The 19,155-nt window shown below is 54.9% G+C and overlaps 2 protein-coding genes across 5 annotated transcripts in view; both read left to right on the forward strand.

Annotated features, from left to right (window-relative positions):
* Positions 1 to 11,206, forward strand: part of STARD10 (StAR related lipid transfer domain containing 10) — a 48,361-nt gene extending 37,155 nt beyond the window's left edge. For all 4 annotated transcript variants that reach the window (XM_074335817.2, XM_074335816.2, XM_074335815.2 and 1 more), the window contains exons 3-7: positions 7,064 to 7,211; positions 7,808 to 7,911; positions 8,623 to 8,740; positions 10,509 to 10,561; positions 10,786 to 11,206. In XM_074335817.2, the coding sequence (XP_074191918.1) occupies positions 7,064 to 7,211; positions 7,808 to 7,911; positions 8,623 to 8,740; positions 10,509 to 10,561; positions 10,786 to 11,031 (669 nt within the window). In that variant the 3' untranslated portion in view covers positions 11,032 to 11,206. The remainder of the gene's footprint in view (positions 1 to 7,063; positions 7,212 to 7,807; positions 7,912 to 8,622; positions 8,741 to 10,508; positions 10,562 to 10,785) is intronic.
* A 1,851-nt stretch (positions 11,207 to 13,057) lies between these two features.
* ARAP1 (ArfGAP with RhoGAP domain, ankyrin repeat and PH domain 1) overlaps positions 13,058 to 19,155 on the forward strand; it is a 59,890-nt gene continuing 53,792 nt past the window's right edge. Inside the window, exon 1 of the mRNA XM_019744346.3 lies at positions 13,058 to 13,211. Within this exon, the coding sequence (XP_019599905.3) occupies positions 13,145 to 13,211 (67 nt within the window). The 5' untranslated portion in view covers positions 13,058 to 13,144. The remainder of the gene's footprint in view (positions 13,212 to 19,155) is intronic.

Here is a 19,155-nt window from a genome sequence, read left to right on the forward strand (position 1 = left end):
CTCACGTGGCCATGGAGACTTTTACAAGCCCAGGAGTTTTCACCGTGGCTCTTCCTGTTGCATTCCCCAGAAGCGCCGGGGCCACTGACGGGGACGCAGCACCTTAAAGTCAGAGAAGCTCCCACAGGCGCAGCCTCTTCGTTGGCTCACCTGTTGGTCCTGCCTTTCAGGCAACGGCTCTTCACTAAGCTGTGCCAGGCCCAGGGGATGCCAGGAGGAGCAAGGGGCCACAGCACTGTGGGCAAATTAGTGCATTGCAGTGCCTGCGGATGGAGGGAGGTCCTCGGGGGGAGGGGTAGTCCCCCAGCCCAACCTGAAGAATGTGGGGACAGAGTGGGCTGCCTGGACAGGACACAGCCAGGCTGAAGCTGGAAGACAAAATAGGAAAGGAGCCAGTGCAGGGAGGTCCTGGGATGGCAGACCAATGCGACCTTTCTCCTCCTGTACCACCACTTCCCTGCCTTCCCTGATCCGTTGTGTCAGTGCCCTGGAACTGCTCTGGAGATTTTGGGGGGCATGGTAGAAGGTCTTAGAGGGTCTCCATTCTGGTAAGGACAGGAAGTGTATCCTCTTGTTTCAGTGCTGGCCCTGTGGGCTTTGGGAGGGGCGGAGTCGAGGGCCCAGAACCAGCAAGCAGCAGCAAACGGGCCTGCAAGGAGAACTGGAGCAGGTGTCTGCGTCTCAGCCTGGCCTGATGTGGGAGGGCAGGGTCTGGCTGTGCGTGTGAGGGTGGACTGCGTGTGTTGGGGGGTGGGATTTGGGCAGGGCCCCTGTGTAAGAGGGCCGCTCTCCTCTCCTTGTCCATTCTCTCTGTGGAGAGAGAGGGCATTTTGTTGTTCTAAACCTGTTTTCCTTGTCCCGCTATCCCCTGCCCTTTGGGGACTAGCAGGAAGGTGCTCCCCTCAGTAGGGCTGAGAAGTCGGGGAAGCTGCTGGGGCCTGGGGCTGGAATGGGGGAGCTGCTGCTGGGGCTTTATGTACAAGTCTCATTTAATCCTCACAGTTCCACTCTGAGGGGAAATTATCCCCGTTAGACACATGAAGATACTGGGACTCAGCGCTGAAGTCCTTTGCCCAAGCCAAGGCCACCCAGGCAGGACGCGGCCAGGGCAGAGGCCTGTCTGACCCAGATGGTCCCTGGAACTGCTGAGTAAACTGTGAGCCTGTGGGTCCCGACTGGGTCTCGTGGGGCAATGCCATGGCCGGATGATTCTCAGAGGGCCTTCCATGGGCAGAGCTGCCGTGCTGGGTGCTGGGGATGCGTGGCCCTGCCTTTGAGTCCTGTGCAGCCTCATTCAGGGGAAGGATCTCTGAGCTTTGTCTACCTGGTCAGCAAGCCCTCTGAATCCAATAAGCGCTGCAGAGTAACCATCAATGAACGAAGACAGTCTCCGGTTGCCAGCATGCTAGTTTTAGCTGGGCCAGTCCTGCCCCTTGGTGAAAGGAGCAGCAAGTCCTGACACTGGGGTCAGGCTCACTCAGGCTCTGGTTCTCTGCCCCACCACAGTCAGCCATGTGGCCCTGGTCAGTCATTGTAACTCTCTGGGCCTCTGTTTTCCCCGCGGGAATCTAAAGAGTAGTGGTGAAAGAGACCACCTCCTGGGCCCTTGGAACTTTGGGATAACCCGTGTGCCCCACACATCCCCTGGGCAAGGTATTGGAGACGTGCTGTGTGAGGTCTCATGGTGAGGGTCAGACTTGGGTTCATCTGTCTGTGAATCAGTTTGCCCCGGCCTTTGGCCCTCAAGGCCACACCACAGTCCCACGGAGTCGATAGACGTGACTTCTTTCCTCCTATCTCAGGTCCACCATCTCCCTGGGTCCTGGGAGGTGCTGCCGCCCCTCCCCCCACCACTTATGTCCTCTGCCGCTGAGCATTGGGAAACCTCCAGAGAAGCACTGGCAAACGGATGGGGGAGAGGAGAGGAGTAGAGAGAGACAGGTTGGGCACAGGGCCCTGCTCTGTACATATTTATTTGAGCCTCCAGGCCGTTGAACCCACCAGTCCTTGGCCTGAAATGCCCTCTCCCCCTGCAGCAGTTCAGCTCCTTCTTTCAGGTTCTATCACCCTCTATTCCCGCAGTTCCCTTGCCCTCATTGCCCCCCGCCCCCCACCCTGCTCATTCCCTACTGGGATTTTGTGTCCCTATGTCTCCTACTACCCACTTGACGTGGCCCCGCGTCTGGTTCACCTCTGGGTCCCTGCAGGCCTGGCACACAGCAGACTCCAGAAAGTGGTGAATGGATGGATGGAAGGGCAGGGCCAGGATGAGGCAAGAGTGGTGCCTAGGGCATAAAATATAAGGATGCGCCTGCAAATGTGACCCGGTCTTGGCCTGTGGAAGAGTGAATGGATGCTTGAGGACGCCTGCTGGAGAAATAACAGCTACGTGTTTTTTTTTAGTATTTGCCATGTGCCTGGCATATTATGTGCATTACCTCACTTAATGTAATCACAGCATATCCATGAGATAGGTACTATTAGTATCCCCATTTGTCACTATGAGGATACCGAGACTCAGGAAAGTTAAACCTTGTGCCCACAGAGAGGAGCTGGGATTGGAGTCCGGGATTGGCAGGCTTCTAGGAGGCTCCCATGATGGCCTTCCTTGATTGTCCAGTCCCTTCTGACCATGGCTCAGTGGAACTTGGGGTGCTGGGGGGGGCGGTGATGGGCCCAGGGCTCTAGGCAATCCCAGTTCTCCACCTCGTGGAGTCTGGAGAGAGTACAGTACAGGTGTCACATTATAGTCCTCTGTGGTTTCTCTGGTGGCACTTGCTCCCTCTGGGCCTGTTTTCTCAACTGTGAAATGTCTGTGTCAGGCTCCCTGTAGTAACCAGGCCTTAAGGGCTTTGCAGCCCAGCATGGCTCCTTGGCTGAGCAACCCCTGCCTTGCCCCCGCTTCAGTTTTGGTTTCCAGGGGGAACGCCCATGTATCCAGTTGAAGTGGCTAACGTGCCCAGGGCCCAATGGATGTGGGTTCTGGTCACAGGCTAGCCCACCAGGTACTTTCCGATGACTCACCCCCACCCCCACTCCTGCCTCCTAAAGCCTCTTAGAATTACACCTTGCTGTTGTCCGGCTGGTGGGGCAGGAACAATGCTAGGTGTAATTTACCTGTCTTGGAGCAGCTGCACTGCCTCCTGGGGCTGTGGAAAGAGCCTGGCTGGGAGCCAGGCCTGCTGCCACACGGCCTGAGGACACTCTGCTCTCAGGACCCACCACCCAGACCTCAGACCTCAGCCAGCGTTCTCACCTTCCCAGCGCCCTCCTCCCCACAGGGCTGTGCTGCTGGCCTTCCTCCCCAAGAGTGCCACAAGCTGGAAAACCTTTGAAGTTTCCCTCTGTATCTTGAAGATGAAATGTGATGCAGAGTTTACACTCAATGGGCACCTGGTCTGTCTTGGGGCTCTGTGTGCTCCATCCCCTGTCTGCTGTGTCAGAGGGAGCCCCTTGGTCCTCAAGCCACAACAACCCTGATCCAGGAGGCCCAAGGGGAATGGGCAGTGTGGGCCCCTTCCCAGAGTGCACCCAGCCGTGAGTGCAGCCGGGTCCTGGGGCACTGAGGCTGGCCTGCGGGAAGAGCATTCCCAGGTCGGACGCTGACCTACAGAGCACAATCCTGTTGTCCCTGCCCCTCCATAACTCACTGACCACGTAGCACGTTTCAGGACTTGCGAAGCCAAACCAACCTCCCAGCTTGGATTTAGAGAAGTTCTGGTTTCCTCAAAAGCCACACTTGGGTGCCCTTTGATGGTTAGGAGTATAGGAAGATCTGGTTTTGTATCTCTGCTCAGCTGCTTTCTGGCTGCCCGATTTGGGCTGGTTGCTTAATCTCCTGAGCCTCGGTTTTCTATTCTGCATCACAAGCATGAGACCAGCTCCTAAGTTTGGGGTGAGGAGTGAGTGTATATTGAATGTCTGGTGCAGCACCCTACCCTCCATCTGGGTGCTGAGTAGAAGGTTGTCTGGATGCTCCTGATGATGCCACATCTGGCCTCTGCTGTCTGCTCTCGTGCCCTTTCACCGTGGCCCTCCCATCACTTGGTGTAATCACTCATTCATTTACTCACTCAAGTTTCGTTAGTCTCCTTCAATCTGATATTGTTCCTGAGTTTTTCTTTTCTTGACTTTCATGACCCTGACACTTAGAGGTCAGTTATTTTGTAAAAGTTCCTCGTCTTGTGTTTGTCTGATTTTCCTTATGATTAGATTTGGGTAATGCATGTTTGGCAGAAATATCAATAAATGATGCCTGTGTTCTTTTCTTTGCATCTTATCAGGTGGCATCCAGCTGTAACTTGTCCCCTTACTAATGATGTTCACTTTGATCACTTGATGAAGGTGCGATCTGCCAGGCTGCTCTGCTGTGCAATTACTCATTTTCCCTTTGTAATTAATAAATATTTGACAGGGAATTAGTTTGAAACTATGTAAATACCCTATTCTTTGGTAAACATTCAATTTATTCGTACCTGTATATACTTTGATTTCCTATTTTATTCAGTGGAATATAATCTGTTACTATCATTATTTATTTTAATACGTGGCTTCTCCCAGCTCTATTCTGTGGTAGGTGGCCAGCGGTCCTAGTTTGCTGGGTCGGAGGGGTTCACCAGGATGTGGATTTTCAGTGCTAAAACTGGGAATGCGCTGGGCAGACACTGATGAGTTGGTCCCCAAACCAGTGGGAGCTCTTCCCGTTGGCTCCCATGTCGGCAGAGCAAGGTTCCTAGCATTCTGTGTGTGCATCCTTACTTCCTGGTGTAATAAGATGTTCCCAGCTCATTTTGCACTTACTCTGACCCAGCCCCAGGTAACACGTATTTCCCTAAGAAGACTGGGAACCAGGTACTTTTGAGTATTAGGCGACACCACACCGTGGGGACCAGAGCAGATGGAACGCATTCAGCTTCGTCCAGGCCACACTGTCATCTGCCTCTGCGCCTATCCCCTGGCTATTCCTCTGCCAGGGCCACTTGGCAGACATCTACCTTCCATACTGAGCTTCTCCACGAAGACTGACTCCCCATCCACCCCACAGAGCTGGCCCCTTCCTCTGTGCCCTCACTGGGCCATTGAGGGGCTCTCTCAACTGGGAGCCCCTCAAGGAAAGGCCCCAGATTCATCTCTGACTCTTCTGTGCTCCACACGGAGCTGGCACTGGGGGCTGTTCAATGATTGTATCTAGTCATACCCTCTCATGGAGCAGCTGGAAAGCAAACAGAGGAGGGTGACTTGTTCAGGGTCACATGCGTCTTTGCTGGCTGGCGTCTGTCCTTGAACTTCAGTTTTCTTAATTCTAAAATTGGGCTAATATCTTAGCCTTGCTGTAAGAATAAAGTGCTGTAATGTGTATAGAGCACTTAGGGTTATACCTGGCATGTGGTGAGTACACCTCTCAGTATCTCTGGGGGATCTTTTTATTTAATTTTTTTCATTATTGCAGAAGCAATACTATACATTTTAGAAAATTAGAAATACAGCAGCAAAAAGAAAATAAAACCATCATATTTTCATCAGACATCCACACTGTTAGCAGCTTAGTGGTTGTGCTTCCTGAGCTTTTTCTGTGCATATATTCTCCCTATCCAAAATGAGATTATACCATGCATTCCATTTTGCAATCTCCTTGTTTTTTTAGGGCAGCAATCTCTGCCATTTTGTTTCAGTAAATTTCAGCACATCTAATACTCAGATCATATTCACACTTCTCCAGTTGTCCCAAATATGTCCTTTATATGTAGCTGTTGTGTCCAAGCCAGTATGCAATCCAGTACCACACTTTCTATCTGATTGTTGTGTCCTGTAAGTCTCTCAGTCTAGCCTAGTTCTTTTGACATTGATCTGTAGAAGAGACTGGACGAGTAACCCTGCAGAGTGTCTCACCATCTGGCTTTGTCTGGTTGTATTCTCATGGTAACACTTTGCTTGTACCTCTGTGCTCTGTATTTTTTGTAAAGTGCAGCATATCCAAGTCTTGAGGAGTTCACTGGTGCCTAGAATACCCAAAAGGTAGTGATGTGTCCTTCCCATGGCCTCTCATCATGGTTAGTGGTGCCAAAGCCTAACCGAAGATTAGAGGGAAGACAACGTGATCCCTCCCGCCGATGGCTGCACGTATGCCCTTTTTAGTAGAAAGCAATGTGTGCGCTTCCCTTGGCACTGTCTGAACACCCAGTTCTTGGAGACCTTTTTGAACTACGCAAGAACACTTGTCCATTTGCTGAGGGGTACTCCATCCTGGGGTTTGGGCTCTTGGTGAAAAAAAATCACAGAACAAGGCTATGGACTGAGTTTCATCTTTCTGAGTGTAAATCTAGCAAAACCTGGTTCTGTTTTTACTCTCTTTCCAGACATGTGATCTGGGTAAAATCCCATCGCTGCTACTTACCATCTGGGTGGCCTTGGGCAAGTTCCTCCTTAGATTTCTTGTCTGGCAGAGTTGTTGTGAGGGTTACATTTTTCAAAAGGAATCCTTGGCTCTTTTCTCTCCTAGATGGAAAGCTCTTTGAGGACAAGGCTAATAAATAGTAAGAAACCCAAAGATGCTTATTGGGTGAAAAAAAAAAGGGGAGGGAGGAGGACAGTGGTGTGGCCAGGTGATGAGTACCATAGAGGAAAGAAATCATCCATTTACGCATGTGTTTGTTCATTCATGCTTTCGTTTCATTTAACATGTACCCATACCAGACTCTGTGCCGAATGAACTGTGAGACTCTAATCATGAAATTCAGGGGTCTGGGAGGACAAAGATATAGAGACTCAATGTATGGGAATCCAGAAGGTCTGGCTGTGTAATTCAGGAAGGCTTCCTGGAGGAGGAGCCTGGAACGAATGGGGTCTGAGGTTGAGGAGATAGTCTCTGGATACAGGGTGGCTATGTCCTGGCACAGGTGGCTTCTGGGAGGGCTGGGTAGGGCTTATGGCAAGTGGTGAGCCCATGCTGGCTTTAGAGGTTGCTGTTTCTCTCTGTCCTCCTTCTCTTTCTCCCCGCCCTCCAGTCCCCTGGCCAAGGCTTCGAGCCCTGTGTGACCCTGACAACCTATGTGTCTGTTTGCAGTGCCGGATGGAGTGCCGTGATGTGCCAGCTGAGACACTCTACGATGTACTACATGACATTGAATACCGAAAGAAGTGGGACAGCAACGTCATTGAGACTTTCGACATCGCCCGCTTGACAGTGAACGCTGACGTGGGCTATTACTCTTGTGAGCAGGCCCAAGTACTTTTTCCCAGCCTCCTCCAGGCCTCTGCCAGCCTCCATCTGAGACTTCTCCTCCCACCTTCCCTCCTTGCGGTTGCTCCATGGCCAGGCTGCTGAGAGACCTGAGTGCTGAGATGTTGGGCTGACCTTTCTTACATCCCTGCCCAGTCCCAGACACTTGGGCGTGCGCGCACGCGCACCCACACACACACACAACTCACACACACATATGCACTCCCACATTCACGTATACCCATTCCACACAAACACGTGCACACATGTATACAACCACAGCCATATGCCACATACTCACAGTCACACATTTTCATGTACACACCTGAGAATAATACCATGTTTTCCTATGTACTCACATATACAAACAGGCCAGGCCAGCACGGTAAGGGCTGTGTGCGGTGGTGAGGAGCAGGGATGGCTCATCCTCAGTTGCTGCTTTGGGACTATGTTCTGGTGTGGGGGGCATCCTGCTTAGATCAGAGGAGCTGGCAGTTAGTTAAGTATTCCTGTGTCTGGCCTCTGCCGTGCCCTCCTTTGCAGGCAGACAGGCTAGTGGTCTGGCTGACTGTCCCTTGCCCTCCACAGGGAGGTGTCCAAAGCCCCTGAAGAACCGTGATGTCATCACCCTCCGCTCCTGGCTTCCCATGGGGACTGATTACATCATTATGAACTACTCAGTCAAGCATCCCGTGAGTCGACCTGCCTTCCCTGCTGGGTGGGCAGGGGAAGGGGCTAGTAGGGCTGGGCCGGCAGGTTTAGCCCGGGAGAGTCCCCTGGTTACTGACATGACTTCCTTGTGACTTTAGGCCATTTCACTTCCTTGTGAAATCCTCGGGCCCTCAGTTTCTTTCTTATTTAGTAAAAGTAGTGGTGCCTGTCTCCCCGCTGGGGCTCTCTAGCAGATGAGGAGAGTGTGCTGTGGACCATCACTGTGGGCAGCTGGGTGGGATGGGCTTGCTCCTGTGGGTTGGGCTCTGGCATGGTCTGGCTGGGAAAGGGGAAAGCAAGAGGTGAGGGCAGGGTCCCCTGGCCCTCCATGAGGCTGGGCTGCCTTGATCTCCGTGACAGGCAGGTATAGCAGGCCTGGGCAAGGATGAGAGAGTGTGCTTGTGTGTATGCATGCGCCCGTGTGTGCTCATGAACCCTGACCCCACACAGCTCTTTCTGGAGGGCAACAGAGAAGGCTTAAGAGGGGCAAGGATAATCTAGTCTCATTCTTCCCTTTTTCCTCATTCCAGCATCAGGCCTGGCCTGGAGTTGACACCAGGGGATATGAACTAAGAGTGTGAGAGAGAGAGAGAGTGTGTGTGTGTGTGCGTGTGTGTGTGTGTGTACTCACAAAGACACCTCCTCCTTTGCGCCTACCCTGCGTCTTACCTTCCTGTGCCTTCCATCCCCAGAAATACCCACCTCGGAAAGACTTGGTCCGAGCCGTGTCCATCCAGACGGGCTACCTCATCCAGAGCACGGGGCCCAAGAGCTGCGTCATCACCTACCTGGCCCAGGTGGACCCCAAAGGTGAGGGCTCGGCCCTGGCAGCCTGTTGTGGGATCCTTCCCTATACCACAGGGGATGGGGCTTCATCTACTTGAGATCCAGAAAGGCTTCTGTTAGGAGCTGTTTTGTATTTTGGGGCATATTCACCCAAAATATCATTTGAAACAAGTCTCAGCTGAGACTTCACAATGGTTTGAAAAGCAGGGCCGAGGTGGTAGCCACTGTTTCATGATGAAGCTTGGAGCTCTCTTTTTGGGTGCCCACACCCCTGTGCTCTGACTTGCTCCATGCTCACTGGCTGCTCCCACTCTGTCTGTCTTCCTGGCTCCTGTTCTCTGCCCATCCTGGAGACCTGGGTTTTCCAGGCCTCAGTCCTCTTTCCCTTGGGAGGGCTCAGCTAATCCCAAGGCTTCTGTCGCCAGCCGGCCACATGCCTGTCTCTCTGCTGAGATCCAGATCCCTGAGACCACTGGGCTCCTGGACACGGCCCTGGGGGTGTCTTCTAGGACCTGAAACTCATGTATCCAATACCGAACTCGCTGTCTCACCTCCTGACTTACTCCTTCTCCTAAGTCTCCCTTCTACTCACTCATGCCAAGAACCCGGGGGTCATCTGGGGCTCCCTCTTCTCAGCTCCCAAATCTAGTCACCAATTCTTATTGATTCTACCTCCTAAAAAGCTCCTGAATCTGTCATTTCTCTCCATACTAAGCCACCTTGTCTGACCAGACAGTTCCAGAGGGATTTTTCCAAAAACACTTATTTCCTCGTGACTCTCTTCTGCTTAAAATTCTCCTGTGACCTTCCATTGCCCTCCAAGTGGCATCTAAGCCCCCTCCTCGGGTTTCCGGTCCTTCCTCACACATTTTACATATTCCCACCTCCCTGTCTAGGTAGCCCTGTCCCTCAGCCTGGAAACGCCTCTCCTCCCTTACTCATTCCTCCAGGGTTCTTCAGGTGTGTGTCACCTCCTCTATCCCCGATACCCAGAGGAATCACTGGCCCCCCCTCTGTGGACCCATCCCCCTCTAGCAGAGCACAGGGCACACTGTTGGGCCCCCCAGACAGTGAGTTCTTCTCTGGGTCAGGGTGGGTATCACTGAGTGAATGTAGAGTGAATGAGTGAATGGATGAATGACTGGAGGATGGGCAAGCCTTGAGCACCTTTGATGGCTGTGCCCTGAGTCCCACCAGGGGCCCAGTGGTTCAGGCCCAGGGCTCCTCGACATCGCATTGAGTGAGTGTGTTGGGTGTCAGAGGCAGAGCAGACATGTGGGAATGAGGGTGGAGAGCTGGGCTGTGGATTCCAGGTCAGGCCAGGCTGGGGTACTCGGCCAAGAGGCCTGTGTAGTAGTTAGGCTTCTTGGGGCAAGGGACTTGGAAAGACAGGCAGAGGAGGGGCCGAGCATCAGGGCCATTCACCACAGAGAGGTTGGGCATGAGAAGGGGTGTCAGTGTCAGTGGAGGGGAGGCGGCGGCCTGGAGTTTGGTGTGTCAGGATTTCAACACGTGTAGCCTGTGGTTACCTAAGACCCTGTGATTTTCTTCCATGCATCTCTCTGGGGCTCAGCAGTGGGGGCATGGGGGGAGCACACAGACTTGAGCCTGATGACCTTGGTCTGAGGTGGAAAGAGGGAGTGAGGAGGATGAATCTTATAGGACTTGCCTTACCCCTCACCCCCATGGAGAAGAGGTTGGCCTCCCTGGAAACCCCAGGCTAGAGGGAGGGGGCTGGGTCCCTGAGGCGGCTTCTTCCTTTTCTCCTCACTGCCTTTCCCCACCCTCATAGGCTCTTTACCCAAGTGGGTGGTGAATAAGTCTTCTCAGTTCCTGGCTCCCAAGGTGAGTGGACTTGGGACTTTGGGGGTATGGAGGCTGGGTGAGAGGGTTTCAGCTGAAGGGATGAGACTGGGAGTCAGGGGGTGGAGTTAGGGCTGAGAGGCAGAGTTATGAAACGGGGACAAAAATCAGGCTGCTGAGAGCGCGGCCTGAACCTGTGGAGGGGACATGGGGAGGACTTAGTCCTGTGTCATTCACCCTGACTCGGTGGTGCGGCGGGTCCACAGGCCATGAAAAAGATGTACAAGGCGTGTGTCAAGTACCCTGAGTGGAAGCAGAAGCATCAGCCGCACTTCAAGCCGTGGCTACACCCGGAGCAGAGCCCGTTGCCAAGCCTGCCGCTGTCGGAGCTGTCGGTGCAGCACGCGGACTCGCTGGAAAACATCGATGAGAGCGCGGTGGCCGAGAGTCGGGAGGAGCGCTTGGGAGGCGCGGGCGGCGAGGGCAGCGACGATGACACCTCGCTCACCTGAGTGCTGAACCACTACAGGGACCTAGTCGAGACGTGGCCGAGCCCGGGGGTGGCGGGTCCTTCCGCGCTTTCTCCCCTCCTCCACCCCCTGCGCCTCCTGGGGACGCTGGGCTCCGGCCCAGGTTGGCGCTGCAGCTTGGTTGGACGCAACCCTAATAAATGATCCCACAGCCTCAGCCGACTCATCGCTACGCTTCCTTCCCACCTGCCCCGGACATGACCGCCGCCCTTGGTCCCCTTGTTCTACAGTTCCCTGTGTTAATTTCTATCATTGATCGCCTGACCTTTGCTCTCTTAGGCATCCCCTCATCTCCCATGTGTAGCTGGGGGTGGGTTGTGTTCTGTTGCCCTTGTGTCTCCTCATTAGTTCACTCTTCATCCATCCATCCTTGTGTGTTCATTCTGCCATTTTCTCCAGGCTATTTGGTTACCTTTCACTGCTCTGAGAAGAAGCAGGTCTGGCCAGAGCCACTGGGTCAGGGGGTCAGAGGGTGGGGTTCTGTGTGACTTTCAGGCCCATAGGGTCCAACCTATGGAACCAGGGTCTGATACTCTCCAGTCATCAGGAAAGCGGGGTGGACAGGACCCTGGGCCTCAGGCCACAGGGCTGTGGGCCTCAAAGCTGTGGTTGGGGCAGCATGTTCTGGAGGAGGGAAGTTGGGGGTTGAGGTGAGGGTCGTCAGACTCTAGTGCAGTAGAGGGACCAGGCCCTGTGATTTGAGCCCTCCCTAGGTCACTTTGAAGACCTCAGGCCTGTGTTAACAGAAAGGGTGGGGCCCCTAGCCCCTTGCCGGTGGTCCTGTGTTCTACCTGGCTGCTTTGAGGTCTAGAAGGTTGCTTGGGCCTCCCCTATCTCTGTGGCCCCCAGGTGCCCTCTGCTACCTAAGGGACACCCCTACTATCAAGTTGGGAGGAGGGCCCTGTGCTCCACCCTCTCCAGTGTTTTTGTACCCCATATAAATTTGGGGCCAGGAAGTTCTCACTAAGGTCTGGCCCTGCCTTCCCCTCCCAGGAAGCAACTTGCCTTAGCCTTGTCAGGAAGACCCCGTAGTAGACTCTTTCCTAGAGGGGCAGAGTCAAAGGTCCAGTGGTGGTAGGCACTTGGCACTTGGTCTATAACTCACCAAGACTTGGGTTCCAATCCCAGGTTTGCCCAATACTGGCTTTGAAATTTTGGGCAAGTCCTGGAACGTCTTGGAACCTCATTTCCAAATCCATAATATAGGGTGATGATTTTTGCCTTCAAGCAGAGGTATGAGGATTGAAATAAAAGGAGGAAGTTGCCTAGCACTGGGCCTGGCACGTAGTAGGTGCTCAAATTAATGACTCCCCATCTCAGAGTAAACCCTCATGCCCCACCCTGGTGAGAACTGTTCTTCCAAATGCATCCAAAGGGTATTTGGTGAAATAGAAGCATAACCAAGTTAAGGTTTCTGGCTTGGCTGGCCCCAGAGGTGCCCTGGACCCAGACTCAGGAATGCCTGCCAAACCCTAGGCCCTCATCTGTGTGTATACAGGTAGGATGCGAGGGAACCTCCAGGTGTCTAGGCCAGTGGAAGTGCCTGGGTGCCAAGACCTCAGGCTGCAGTCTTCTCTGCACAGGACTCTTCACGACCCTGACTGGGGGATGTGGCCCAGGGAGAGAAGTGGGTTATCCTCCGAGAATGGGTGGTTAAGGACTTGTTAGAAGAAGAGGTGAGAGACCTTGGTCGCCCTGCCTCCTAGGGCCTCTTAAACGACCTGGGGGTCTGGGCCCCTGGGGGTGTGTGGCTCATCCCTTTGGGGGCGGAGTCACCAGGAGATGGGTGGCAAGAGGCTGGGAGATTCAGAAAGAGACGGAGACTCAGCGGGCATGGGGTGGTGGGGGTAGACACCGAGCCTCAGGAGACAGAGACGGACCTTCGAGCATCCAGGGGGACAGGGGAGACACACAGATTAACCCGCCTGGAAGGGGAACCGGGCCAGCAGACTCGAAGACAGCGACTGGGCGGGGCCAGGGAGGGGGCGGGGCCCTGTCCCAGCCCCTGCCCCATCGTCCCCTCCCTGGGGCGTCACGTGTGGCGGGCGGAAGCGCCCGGTGGGGTGGGCGCGCCCGGCCTGAGGCCGCGAGTTGGATGCAGCGGTTTGAGTCTGGCGGCGCCGAAACCCCGGTTCCCCGCGTGGACTCTTCACTCGGAACAGGTCAGTGCGGCTGCCGGGGCCTCCCCGGCCGGCGCTCCTTCGCCAGGTGTGGCCCGAACTTTCCCCACTCCGCAGAAGGGAATGCTGAGGCCGCGCGGCGACTCTGCGCTCGGCGCCTACTTCCGCGGCCGTTTCTCCTGGGTTGTGTTGTCTGCTCTCCTGTCCCGTGGTGGGGATGGGGGTCGCCTCCTGAGGATGCGCGGTCGGGCCGGAGTCAGTAGGGAGGAGGGCGAACCAACGGGACAGGGGGCTTCCAGCCCTCAGCCGTTCGGCACGAAGGTTCTCGGAATCTGGAGCCAGCCCGCCGTCGGGTGCCTTGCTTTTCTGGTCTGTGAAATGAAGGCCCCCCACCTCATTGAACGCGGAGACCCTTACAAGCCCTCCACATTGCTACGACCCTATGCCCTGGACCTGGGGCTCCAGTGACCTTGGGCAGGCTACTTCCGGTCTTTGCTCCTTAATTCCCTACCAGTAAACGGGGGCATGGCCTCCCAAGAGCCCCTACCTGGCCCAATTGCTGGAAAAAGAAGGAGGTGTTCACTAAATGGGGTCAAGCCCGGAGTGGGTTGTTGGGACTGGAGAGAGCAGATGTGGAGTACAGCGTGCGGAGCGTGGGGTCGGTGTTTGGTCCCAGGTCGCCAGCGGTGGGTTTTGGTCCTGGGTAATGAAGTCAGGAGCCGGCACAGTATGGCTTCTGGCATATGCACCTCCTCCAAAGCTGCTGTCCTTGGAGCCTTCGCGGATCCTCAGGCTTGGGGAGCTGGGACGGCTGCAGGGTCTGACAGACATGTGGAGGTATTCAGAGAAGGACAGGGCTGTGTGCTGAGCACCAAAATCCACACAGAGGCACCCAGGATGCCTGTCTTTAGAGAACAGGGAATGCCCGGTCTAGGGGAGGCCTCCCGGCAGGCTCATTACAGGGTAGAATCCCGCAGAGACACGAAGACAGGTGCAGACAGGTACTGAGATGGAATTAGGGACTGGAATTCTTGGAAGCCCAGGGAGGAAAGTGACTGGAATGGGCTTCGGCAGTTCTGTGGAGATTCACTAAGACCCCCGTAGAGGAGGGCATAGCTTGTATGAAGGCAGGAACTTGCGTGGCATATTTGGGGAATGGTGAGAAGATGGGTATGACAGGGAGGGGTCGTGGGGGCAGGGTGGAGAGAGAACTCATTCCCATGTTTCATGGCTGGATTGGGATTGTTCAGACCCTGGCCTGAGGCCCCTGCCTCCCCATTTGCTACTTGTTCACTGGAGTAGGGCAAGAGGGGCTTGTCCCAGGCAGAGTCCTGACAACTGGGGAGGTGGAAATTGGTAGGAGCCACCTGCGGCCCAGATTGTCTCTAGGCTTTATTGGGGCACTTCCTACTCAGCCCAAGCCTCACCTCTACCACCTCTTGGGCTCCAGCCATGCTTTTCCATGCATCAAGCCTCAGCCCTTTGTGCAGGTTGTTTGTAGCCCCTGCCCCCAGAAGTTTGCTCCCATTCAAACCTCCTAGGTCCTTTGGAACATCAGAGGTGGGCTGCTTGTTGGTGTCTCCTGCTTAGCCTTTCCGTCCTGTGTAGTGGCACAGCTTAAGGAAGGGCCTCCTTTGAGCTCTGCGGGGAAGGGACCTGCAGAGCCACGGGCATGGCTAGGACCTGGGACAGTCCCTGTGCTGCCACCAAACCCTGTGTGACTCTGCAAGTCCCCAAACTTCTCAGTTCCTGGCTCAGTACCTTAGAGCCTCCATTTCCCCATCTGCAGGAAGGGGCACTAAGCCCTAGTCCCATGCACCAATAAGAGCCTGGTCTGGAGCAAGAACTGGGCCCGTCTGAGTCTAAATCTTGCCCCCAGCAGTGATCGTTTGAATGAAGAAAAGGCAGAACCTGGGGGAAAGGGTCAGTCTGGAGGGGTAAGGGGCCTCTGAGATCCTAAGGGCTAGTGGTAGACTAGCCTAGTACGAGGCCTAGGGCATCTCAGCTGGAAGAAGGGAGTCTCCTCTACTCTCTGGGGCCCTCTCTTCTCCCCACCCCACTCTCCCTTTGGCCAAGCTCAAAGCCAGCCGGCTGATGCCCAAACAAGTAGCCTCTGTTCCCAGGGTGGGGGGAGGGGAAGCAGGCCCTGGGATCCAGGCCCGTCTGTCCAGCACTGACCCTGCCCCCCCCTTCTCTTTGGAACTTAACCCTTGGGAGCCCGGGGCTGCTTGAGAGCTGGTACCCCTTGCCCACCAGCTGTCCCCTCCAGTCCACTTTAGGCTCTCCTGTTGAAGCAGGAGAGGATACAGTAGGACGAGTTGGAAATAGAGAAGGAAGGAGGAACAGAGGTGGGAGGGGGGCTGGAGCAGATATGGCCATGGACAGTCAGAGACCACTTGGCTTAGAAGCTTTTTTCACAGATGGGGAGACTGAGGCCAAGGGCCAGAGATATGACCAGGATTACACAGTGAGCCCTGGTAGTGGTCAAGACTGACCCCGAAGGGAGAGGGATTGATTTGAGTGTGTACAGTGTGCCTGACACTACTCATTTGTTACTTTATCAACTTTACGTCATTTCATGAGACAAGGATCACCCTTCAGTAACAGGGGAAGAAACGCGGAGAGAGCTGAGTAGTGATATCAGCGAGAATGACAACGTCAGGAGATGTGCACACAGCACGGTTGTAGGTACTTTTATGTGTGTTAACTGGTTTCGTCCTCCAAACAACCCTAGAAGTTAGGTACCATTCTACAGATGAGAAAACCGAGGCACAGAAAGGTGAAGTCACTTGCCCAAGGTTACAGCGAATCAGTGGTGGAGGCAGGATCAGGACCCAGGCTTTTGTTTGCCTCTTTGGCCTGATTTCCCCTCCCCAGCCTGACCTCATCCCTTGAGCTCTGTTCAGGGTCTCACTCAGTGAGGGGCTTTCCCCTGGGTGGGGGCCAAGGCAGCCTCAAGCAGGGTGTGCCCCCAGCCAAGCAGACCTGGCCCTCCCTCAGGGGCAGAGTTCTGTCCCTTGGGCAGCCCGACTCACTCCCTCCTCTGGGCTCAGTCAGGCTGGACTCGTCCCCTTCCCAGTCCTGTACAGAGGCACGTCTCCTGTTTCAGGAAGGGGTTCTGCACTAAGGGGGGGCCTCTCCAAGGGTCTGCACAGCAGGAGGATATGGGGGGCCCTCAGAGATCCCCTATGAGTACACTCCCCATAAAGCTCAGGGCTTGCGGCCGACTCCCAGGTGTCCCAGTCTTGACCAGAGAGGACATCGTGTCCACCCTACCCCACCCCTATCAGGTCCCCAGACAGGTACATTCCAACCAGGGCTCTGGGGAGGACAGTCCCAGCCCAAAGAGACAGATGACCCCAGGTGTCAGGGACGGCCTGGGGATGGGAAACAGCGCGTAGTTGGTTTCCTGCATGACCTTCCTGTGGAATTTGTCTCTGGCTCATCCTTTGGAACATAATTCAGAAGTTGAATGTCTGTTCCATCTTCTGGACATCTGTCCCAGGCCATTGGGACAATCAGAGGGGCTGGGAGGGGATATAGAGTTAAGTGACCGGTTTAATAACCAAATTATTATTAGTAGTAGTAACGATACTAGTTGTAGCTACTGTTTCTTGGAAGCTTACTGTATGGACATTTAGCTAAGCATTTTATGTACTGATTTAATCCTTAACGGTAGTCTGTGGGGTAGGAGCTGTTCCCATTTTACAGATGAGGAAACAGGCCCAGAGAGGTTAAGTGATTTGCCCAAGATCATCCAGGAGTCTGAATTTCTGTTGCTTCACAGGGAGAACCCTGAGCACTGGAAGACACTGCAGCCAGAGGAGAGCCAAACCCTGTTCAACCCTGGGAACTCCCAGTTAGGGTGGCAGGCAGGGACTGGAGGGCCATCTGATCAGGTGACATCGCTGATGACCAGCTGTGGCAATGGGATGCCTGCAAGGGTGTCCTGCTTGCAGACTGGACTGACTGCTGTTAAGTCCTTAGTCTCCATGGGCTGTGCCGTAGGATGAGCACCTCCTGAGGTCTGCTCTCGTCCTGTCCTGTTTGCTCTGGGTTTTGCTGAAGGCAGCAGTTCTTCCAGACCCCGTTTTGCTGATGACAAAACTGAGGTCGGTAGTAGTTAAGTGACTTGCCTACGGTTTCTCAGCCAAGGGAAGGGAGCGCTTGGACTGGACCCAGGCAGGGGGCTCCGAGACCTCTGCTCCACTTCCTTGCCTGAGGCCTAGTCAGGGCCTCCTGGACCGCTGGCACCCTGGGGTTCCTTTGGGCTGCCCACCTGCCTTGTCCTGGGGCCCAAGTCTTTTTCCTGATTAAACAGGTACAGCTGGGTGTCAATGGCTAAATGAGCAAACCTGGGAAACATGGCTCCAGAGCTAAGAGGCCAAGAGGCAGAGACCAGCTTTGGTCAAGATTGTGGTGCTCAGGGCCAGAGGGGTCCAGAGGAGGATTCAGGGGTCAGAGAGGCCCCCAGCTCCACTCCCCAGGAGGGAGAGACGTGGCAAAATCTTCCACCTCCTCATTATCTTCATTGTTGTGAGGGCAAAGATTGTGAGGCAAGGGGGAGAGAGAGGAAGATTAGGACTTGTCATGGCCAGTCCTCTGTCCCATTCTCAGGGCAGGGAGCCAGAGGTCACACCTGGATCAGATGCCCAGAGCCCTTGGGGAAGTCTGGCCCAGCCAGGGCTGGTGTAGGTCAGCCTCAGGACAGGGGAGCAGTAACAAGGCTGAGCCACTACTGCATATTGTTCCCCCAGTTGCATGGGTGTCCCCTGCCACCTTCCCTACCACCCCAAAGCACACTGCCCTGCCACTGGACTTCCCCTGCTCTCCTCCCCTCTTTCCCACCATACTGTGAGGGTCGGGTTTCTGCGTGTAGTCAGGCCTGGAGTCAGGAGCCTGTGCTTTATCCCTGATCTCTGGTTCACTGAGAGGCCTTGGGCTGGTCACGTACCTTCAGTGGACTCTGCTTCCCTGGAGCGTCAGGGAGGGCGCAGGAGCAGCAGTTCCTGGAACCTCCCAGAATCAACCAAATAGGGCAGGTAAGGAGTGAGGCGGGTTGAGGTGGAGAGCTTCTCTCTCCCTCTCCACTCCCGCCCTCCTTCTCCCCACATTGGGCAGCTGCGATTTTAGGGTTCTGAGTCTGAGAACCTAGGCATCTGGGATTCAAGGATTCTACCTAGAGCTTTATGTGCCTGTAATTCCCAGCTTCCAAATTTCCAAAATTCTAGGTTCCAAGAGTCTGCAAAACTTTAAATTGGGCTGGGTGGACCCCAAATTGAGAGCTAGGCGACTCTGTGCCATACTTTGGCTGGCTGATGCCAGATAGGTGAGACCTGGACAGTTTCTCAGGGCTGCTTGGCAGGCGGGGGAGGGCCGGTGGCCCAGCTGGCCTCCGAGCTCCGTGCGTGCTTAGTACCCACCACTCCTGGCATACGTACCCAGCTGCCCCCTTTCAAGAAAACTGAGAAGCAGACACTACAAGCATCTAGGTGGTAGCGGCAGAAACAACCATCTTGGTGGAGAGCACGGAGGGGACAGATAGGGGCCAGGGCTCCTCTTCATTTGCTAATGGGGAGGCTGCCTCCTGGATACCAGGATGGGGTTGAGGGGAGGTCATTGGATGGCTGGTGTTTGGCTGGGTCACAGAGCAAGGTCTGGGCCATGTTGCTAGGCAAAACAGGTCCTCCTGGAGCCAGCACAGGATGTGGCGCAGCTGGCGCAGGTCCAGTGGTGAAGGGAGACCTGAGCCTGGGAGGCCGAGGGGAGGCAATGCCTCTCCTCAGGGGGCAGGGAGGCCTGGCTTTGCCTGAGGCCTTCGAGGATTTCACAACACCTCCCAGTCCTTCTGGTGCTCGTCTGGGCCTGTGGACACAGCAGCTGCCCGCAAAGGGCCCTGGGCATAGAGCGGGAGCTGCCACTGCGGAGAAGGCCTGTTCCCTCCCATGAGGGAAGCGACCCCCCATCCTGGAAGCCTTCCTGGCCA

This window comes from Rhinolophus sinicus, chromosome 14, assembly GCF_057876585.1.
Source record: "Rhinolophus sinicus isolate RSI-liver-muscle chromosome 14, RSI-T2T, whole genome shotgun sequence".
Taxonomy (NCBI): domain Eukaryota; kingdom Metazoa; phylum Chordata; class Mammalia; order Chiroptera; family Rhinolophidae; genus Rhinolophus; species Rhinolophus sinicus.